Consider the following 8,191-nt stretch of genomic DNA (forward strand, 5'->3'; position numbering starts at 1 on the left):
AATAAACCGTTATTTTAATTTTTTTATTTCTTCGGGGCTGATGAGTCATTAAGGAGAGCAAAGCATAATATCATCATCATCATCAGCGCCAACATATTCCGTAGCGCTTTACAATTTGGGACAATATGGAGTATCTTCCCACCTGGGCAAAGTCTTGTTGCATTGGAGGAGGAGGCAAATTAAAAATGTTGGGACAGATTTATAGTTGGGGTAGGGCATGTCCTAGATCAACTTTCAGCATACAAATAAAGCTATCAAGTATTTGTGTGCTACATGAAAAAAAAACACCTTGCTAATATTTGTTTTGATGTAATGTGGCGCGAAGTGATTTTTTTTATCACTACAAATTCTGAAAACCTGAGAAAGACCCAGCGGACATTGGCGTCTGTGGAAATGTTCTGCCTGGGGGAACAATTGCTGACCCTATGTTTGGGATATCATAGCATAGTTTAAGAGATAGTAGCAAATGACCCCTTGTGATTTGCAATAATTTATTGGGGCCTGCTAGTATAATCTCTGAGACGTAAACATCCCTGGATAAAGTATTATAGGGGGGTTGTCCTCAATGGACAGGTAGGATGTGTGTGGATATTAGAAGTGTGACCTATCAACAGAAATGTGTATTGCAGCCTATTGTATTGTTCCTACTTCAGGAAATAATGACTGACTCTCCAGCCCTTACAACAATAGCGTCTACCTGCCTCAGACTTCTCCAAAATGGGCTTCGCCTCCAAGGGACATTTCACACCTCGTTACTTTGATCCATGTGACCTGCTCTCCAATCCCCTATAAGAAGCCGCTCTGCTGCTCATTCACAAACCAGAGTCACATCAGTTTGAATGCAGCACAAGGAAAGTCTACCGAGGACTAGATCCAGCTAGACCTGAAAAATGTCTGGATATACCCAAGACGCTGAGGATTATTACCCAGACTGCTACCTCTCCAGCCCCAGCGAAATCACCTTCAATGAGTCCCTTGACCAATATTTGGGGACAAGCATGGAACCATTGCCGCCCAAGGAAATTGAGCTTGTCCACGTGAAAGGTAAGATCATATACAGATATTATTAGATTATATACAGATATCATTAGACTATTATACAGATATTCTTACCCCCATAGTTTATATTAGTGGTAGGCTGACATATTACATTGTGGATTGTACAGATAAAGTGAACCAAAGTTTCTAAGTCAGAGTTTTATATGAAGATTTCATTTGTACATTGTTAGCCAGATATTTTGTAAAGAAATTGAGAGAATGAAATTCTGTACAGTGTATGGTTTTAGGCCTAGTTCAGGTGTTATCTTAAAGCATTTAATAAGCATTTACGAAGCCTATTAAATTTGCTTTAATGCGGATAGTCCACAAAGTAATGTAAGCCACAAAGTGCAAAGTCTATACTTTAAATTGTATAAGAAACTGCCATGTTGTTATCTATGCAGAGATAAATTACATAGCATAATATCTACCACGTTTGATGGGAGTATTCTTATTTTACTAAGTAGCAGAAACACAATGTACAAATATTGTGCATTTTATGGAGAATGTCTCTATGTGGTGATCTGAATGCACATAATAGTGTGTTTCGTGGCTTATTTCATTATTTTTGTCTGGATATGATTGTTTTGTTGTTGTTTGGGTGGATATATATTACTCTGTTATTATTGTATACAGAAGTCCTCTCTTAGCATTTACTGATAAGACTGATACAGTTTAATGTTTACAGGCAATTTCTGACAGAAGACAATGTGTAATTAACTTAGAGTGGTCACTTTACTAAAGTTGGAAAAAGTCTTTAACAGTGCTGATATATTGTGTATTCTGAAAACACATAAAGGCAAATATCTTATTGATGAAATCTAATCTATCTATATATCTATCTATCTATCTATCTATCTAACTATCTATCTATCTATCTCATATCTATCTATCTCATATCTATCTATCTATCTAAATATCTATCTATCTAACTATCTATCTATCTATCTATCTATCTATCTATCTATCTATCTATCTATCTATCTATCTATCTAACTATCTCATATCTATCTATCTATCTAACTATCTCATATCTATCTATCTATCTAACTATCTCATATCTATCTATCTATCTAACTATCTATCTAACTATCTCATATCTATCTATCTATCTATCTAACTATCTATCTAACTATCTATCTAACTATCTCATATCTATCTATCTATCTATCTAACTATCTATCTATCTAACTATCTCATATCTATTTATCTCTCATATCTATTCATCTATTTATCTATCTATCTCATATCTATCTATCTTATATCTGTCTGTCTCATATCTAATTATCTCATATATTTATCTCTCATATCTATTTATCTATCTATCTCATGTTTAGCTGTCAATCTATCTTGTATATATTTATCTATGTCATCTATTTATCTATCTATCTATCTATCTATCTATCTATCTATCTATCTATCTATCTTATATCTATTTATCTCATATATTTATCTCTCATATATATTTGTCTATCTATTTATCTCATATCTATTTATTTATCTCATGTTTATCTATCAATCTATCTATCTCGTATATATTTATCTATCTCATATCTATCTATCTATATCTATCTATCTATCTCATATCTATCTATCTATATCTATCTATCTCATATCTATTTATCTCTCATATATATTTATCTCTTTATCTATTTATCTCATATCTATCTATCTATATCTATATATTATTTATCTATCTATCTCATGTTTATCTCGTACATATTTATCTATCTCATATCTATTTATCTCGTATACATTTATCTATCTATCTCATATATATTTATCTATCAATCTATCTCATATATATTTATCTATCTTATATCTATCTATCTATCTATCTATCTATCTAATCTATCGATCTATCTCATATCTATTTATCTCTCATATATATTTATCTATCTATTTATCTGATATCTGTTTATCTATCTATCTCGTATATATTTATCTATCTCATATCAATTTATCTTGTATATATTTATCTATCGATCTCATTTATATTTATCTATTTGTCTTATCTGTTTATCTATGTAATATCTATTTATCTCATATCTATTTATATATCTCATATCTATCTATCTCTCTAATAGCTCTCTCTCTCTTCTATCTATCTATCTATCTATCTATCTATCTATCTATCTATATATTTATCTATCCATTTATCTCATATCTATCTATCTATCTCATATCTATCCATATATCATATCTATCTAGTTATCTATCCATTTATCTCATATCTATTTATATATCTCATATCTATCTATCTCTCTAATAGCTCTCTCTCTCTTCTATCTATCTATCTATCTATATATCTATCTATCTATATATTTATCTATCCATTTATCTCATATCTATCTATCTATCTATCTCATATCTATCTATCTATCTATCTATCTATCTATCTATCTATCTATCTATCTATCTCATATCTATCCATCTATCTATCTATCTCATATCTATCCATCTATCTATCTATCTATTTATCTATCCATTTATCTCATATCTATCTATCTATCTATCTATCTGTCTGTCTGTCTGTCTGTCTGTCTCATATCTATCTATCTATTTATTTATTTAACTATCTCATATCTAACCATCTAACTATTTCTATGTCCTCTATCTATCTATCTATATATTTGTCTATACCACGATTATAGATTAAATTCCCAGCAGACATGAAGTTACACTGTTCAAACTAATTGAAACATTGAATTACAGTAATTTTGTAACCATTATTGTTCTCTTTGTAGAAGAGATGATGGAACAGACAACTGACGACCTCAACGTTGTCCAAACATCCAAAAAGAACGGGAATCGCCGGAAGCAGGCGGCGGTCTCCTCGCCGGCGCTCCTAGAACAAATCCCCATGTCCCAGCGCAGGAAGAGGACAGTGTACAATCAGGATCAGCTGGACATCCTGGAAGAGTTCTTCCAGACCAACATGTACCCGGATATCCATCACCGGGAGCTGCTGGCCAAACGCCTGTACGTTCCCGAGTCCAGGATTCAGGTATGTCACCATCACCACTATGCATTTATATGGGTCCTCCGAATTGTATAATATTAAATAGAATTATTTTTTGTATTTAAATAGTGTTGTGTTTTAATGTTCCTTCAGTTTAGCATCTATCGGGGAATGACTTCTACTTTATAGTCAATTCAATTTAAAAGTGGATTTTGAGTCTAATTTTCCTTTGATTATAACTCTGGAAACTCATGTTTCTTCTCTCTTTGCGTACGATAGGTTTGGTTCCAAAACAGGAGAGGAAAAGCCAGACGTGAGAAAAGCAGGTCAAGAAATATGAATGTGTGTTATCCCAACATGCGACATTCAGTCAACAATACTCATCCTTCAGCATTGAATCCAAACCATTCATTGTCCGTATCTGAGCAGCATCAGATGGCGGTGCCGCAGCCGCAAGAACAATCCCTAAGGAACTTTCCGCAAGAGATGTTCCAGCAGCCAGCAGATTCCATGCCGTACCCTCAATATTCCAGCGCCACGCACCAGGCCTCACCCAACAACTATTACCAAAGTGCACATTCAAGTAACCAACAGCACTTGTACAAAAACGTGGCTTCCATCATGGGCACCAAAGCGGTGGACCTGAGCGGTAGAAACCACCAGATGCCCGGACAGTCCGACTGCATGATGGACTTCGGCAAGTTCCCACCTAACAAAACCATCACGCCGGACATGAACGTGGACATCCCAGCCATCCCGATGTCTACAGCTTCGAAGGGCCTTCACAATGGAATTAATTACTTTGCTGGTCAAGTTCTGTACCAGAGGTCAGCCATGCCGGATGACTTCTACAAACAAAAGTCTACCGATTCTGGCGACAGATCCGCATTGTCAGGCTCTGGCCCTAAGAAAGTTAGTCCTCTCTAATTTGTAAATTGTTTATCGATCTCCAGGTTCAAGGACAAACAACAGGAAAAGTATTTTACTGGAACTCTAAAGCCACCTTAGACAAGTCATACGTCTCTTACTTCAACACGGAGTAGAGACAGACATTTCTATGGTCGCTCTAGGTGGCGTGAATGTTCCTACTAAGAACTGTTTGTCTTCATTAGAGGAGGAACCTCGGAGAACCAACCTCAAAGTAAATATTTTTCTATCCTGTGTGATCACAGGATCTGCATTGTGCAATATTGTATCAGAGAGTATATTCCATATAATCACATGCACTACGACTAATGTATTTCAAATTGATTTTAGATGTCTATAAGGTTCCAGTGGATATGAAGCATTGAGTCGTTACAGGCTTCTACAGGAGTGTCTTAAATGCAGATTTTTTATTACCCTTTCTGCAAACCTTTTTAAAGCTTTTATGGTTTAGAACCCACATTATTGTCTTATATTCTAAATGATTCCGTTGTAAAGAAAAAAAACTCATCTCTAGTATTCATGGATGGTGAGAGTTACCGTGTACTGAAGCTGCAGATAAAACGTTAGTACAGTTATATTGTCCAGAAATTTGGCAGAGGTGCGACGATCCAGTAAAACAATCTTCCTCTTCCACAATGAAATTATGCAAAATATATGTAAATTTGCATTTTGCTGAAAGTATCATCTCTGCATAGAACTGAGACAGCGACAGTCAATTCATAACAGAGAATATTTTGCAGGACAATATGGCAAATTTTGCTCACTTGCAGTCTTGCTGCACCCAGAAAGCTTTATGCAATATATATATATATATTTTGCAATTCATTATTATATTGTGATATCCAGCACAGTCATTAAGGTGTTCCAAAAACTGGCGGATGATATCTTTTATTGAATAGTAATTGGCCTGCGCGCATAGTTAGAACAGAAATGCAGCCTACTTTGTGGAAACAACACTGGTGTAAATATTTTGGGGTAGATTTATCAAACCTTCCAAAACGGAAAAGTGGAGGCATTGCTCATAGCAACCAATCAGATTCTAGCTGACATTTATCTAGTACATTGTAGAAAATGATAGCTAGAAGCTGGTTGGTTGCTATGGGCATCACCTCCACTTTTCCTTTTTAGAATGTTTGCTGAATCTACCCCTCAAGATTTATTCCTGAAAGAGTACCAAGTGCAAAAAGCCTAAACTAATATATATTATCATGGCAAAAATAACACCTTGTCTGTTCGTTATGAATAAAGTAGTTTTTAGTTCTCTTTAATCTTCTTTACTTAGTCATAAGATTCCTTTATAAAGTAAACCCTTTCAATTCTTGTCACTTTTATATTACTTTTTAATATTTTCATAGGAAACAAGAGCGTTATGCAATAGTTTCACTTTAATGTATTTTTTTATTTGTTTGTATTAAAAAAGCATTCAATAAAGTTTTCAATTCAATTTTCTATGTTCATTATTTACGATGAATTTTTAAACATACAACCAAAAAGTTCTGATAGGTTTTCTCAAGTTTGACAGCTCATAAAGGCTGCAACTTTCATTTGGTATAAAGATAAATTACCACTGTAGCTGAAAGTCTATGTATAAATGGTAATTCAAATCTAAGGGAAGAGCAAACAATCTATTAGGAGGATAAACAGTGCAGAACTCTGTAGATATGAATCTGATTATAAGGGCTTACTGTATAATTTAAAATAATACATTTCATGTAAGACACTTTCTTTTAATAGACATTTTTATTATAATGCCTCCTCCCCTCCGGCCTCCCTGTCGCCCTATCCTTCGTCAATGCTGCTACTCGTCATATTGTCCACCCCCGTCCCTCTACTTCTGTCTCCCCCTTTGCCTCTGGAACGCATTTCCACGTCCAATCAGACTATTAACTTCTTAACTAAATTATAATTATAATATAATACCTCCCAAAACTCCTAATTGGAAAGTGTAGCTTTAAGAAGCAATTACCGTTTGGAGAATCCATCTGTAAATACCCTGCATATAATGAGGTGCCCTTGACGCTGGGATGCAGGCTTAAATGTTTTGATCAAAATATGAGCCAATACACACAGATAAACAGTAACGATTGTCTTTTTGCTTTGTATCCATGTCAATGACATAGGTTTTTATTGCTAATACATCTAAAAAAATTAACAGATTAGTTACATCTAAAATAGCCCAATAGGCTATAATTAAAGTTGACATACTATATTAGGGATAGAAATGTAGCCTGAGCTAGCTGTGCGATTCGGCTTTGGCTGTTAGCAGGTCCCCTCTGTATATTGATAGACATCTCATTCCTTTATTTCACACTAATGCAAAGTTAAGTTGACGACGGTGTTGCGAGGACCATTTTTGTGATTTATTTACGTACCTTTTTTGTGATTTATTTACGTACCTTGGTGAGTTCAGTCAGCTGATCACAGAACTAGTTATTTTTTTACTGTTCTTGGTGCCCTCTCTCCTATAGCTCTGACTTTCCTTTTAGATGGTCTGTGCGATTGTTGGAAAATCTCTGAGCCATCTATGTATCTACTTTCCCAATCTCAACCCTGAGCCACGCTCCTCTCCTCTTGTCTCGTCCTGCTCTTTTCCCATTAGAATGTAAGTTATCTCTCAGAAGGCTCTCCCTACCCTTTGTCTGCATTTGTTTTGTCCACCTTGTATGTGTCTGTTTTATGTATGTTCCTGTCTTCATAGGCAAACCGAGTGGGAGGGGGGGTTCCTAGTGCCTGGAAACCCCCATCCAAGCCTGGTGCACTGTATAATTGAGGTGGCTGGACCCTGCCCCCGCTTCACATGGCTCTGCTTGAAAAGGGAGAGCTGCGTGCACCTAACAGTAGTGCACGCAGCATTGCCCATGTATATTATTGGGATAAGAAGAGTTGGAGAGCAGCCAAACACTGTCTAATATTATAGCCACGCCCCCATGCATGCTGGTCACGCCCACTGGTAGCATGGTGTGGAAACCTGGAAACCCCCCTCTACAAATCCTGCGTTTGCCCCTGGTCTTATGAGTGCGTTATGGCACCTGAAATATCACCGACAATAACTACAACAATAGTGTGACAAAGCATGCAGCTAAAATGCGTTTAACAGAGGGTTTTTTGTGCCTTTAAAAACACTTTTTAAAAAAACATAGAACTTTGTGTTTTTCTTCCGTCTCTAGACCCCCAGCCTATGCTCTCACCTCAGGATATTCTGTAAAATAATTAGGATTAAACTACTTTGTTGTTTAGTCTACATCATGGGTATAATAGTATAAT

At 35.6% G+C, this 8,191-nt stretch overlaps 1 protein-coding gene across 1 annotated transcript; it reads left to right on the plus strand.

Moving 5' to 3' along the window:
• Positions 1–890: 890 nt before the first annotated feature.
• LOC142143267 (homeobox protein Mix.1-like) lies at positions 891–5,320 on the plus strand. The gene is made up of 3 exons (XM_075200979.1): positions 891–1,044; positions 3,786–4,045; positions 4,280–5,320. Exons 1-3 carry the CDS (start codon positions 891–893, stop codon positions 4,925–4,927), a joined length of 1,062 nt encoding a protein of 353 aa, XP_075057080.1. The 3' UTR covers positions 4,928–5,320.
• The last annotated feature ends 2,871 nt before the right edge of the window (positions 5,321–8,191 follow it).

Source organism: Mixophyes fleayi, chromosome 3 (genome assembly GCF_038048845.1).
Source record: "Mixophyes fleayi isolate aMixFle1 chromosome 3, aMixFle1.hap1, whole genome shotgun sequence".
Classification (NCBI taxonomy): Eukaryota; Metazoa; Chordata; class Amphibia; order Anura; family Limnodynastidae; genus Mixophyes; species Mixophyes fleayi.

Bases quoted from the DNA above. Each gene is read 5' to 3' on its own strand.
- LOC142143267 (XM_075200979.1), top strand. From the start codon at position 891: ATGTCTGGATATACCCAAGACGCTGAGGATTATTACCCAGACTGCTAC. The intron at 1,045-3,785 runs GTAAGATCATAT...TTCTCTTTGTAG, and splicing joins TGAGCTTGTCCACGTGAAAG to AAGAGATGATGGAACAGACA. The intron at 4,046-4,279 runs GTATGTCACCAT...TGCGTACGATAG, and splicing joins TTCCCGAGTCCAGGATTCAG to GTTTGGTTCCAAAACAGGAG.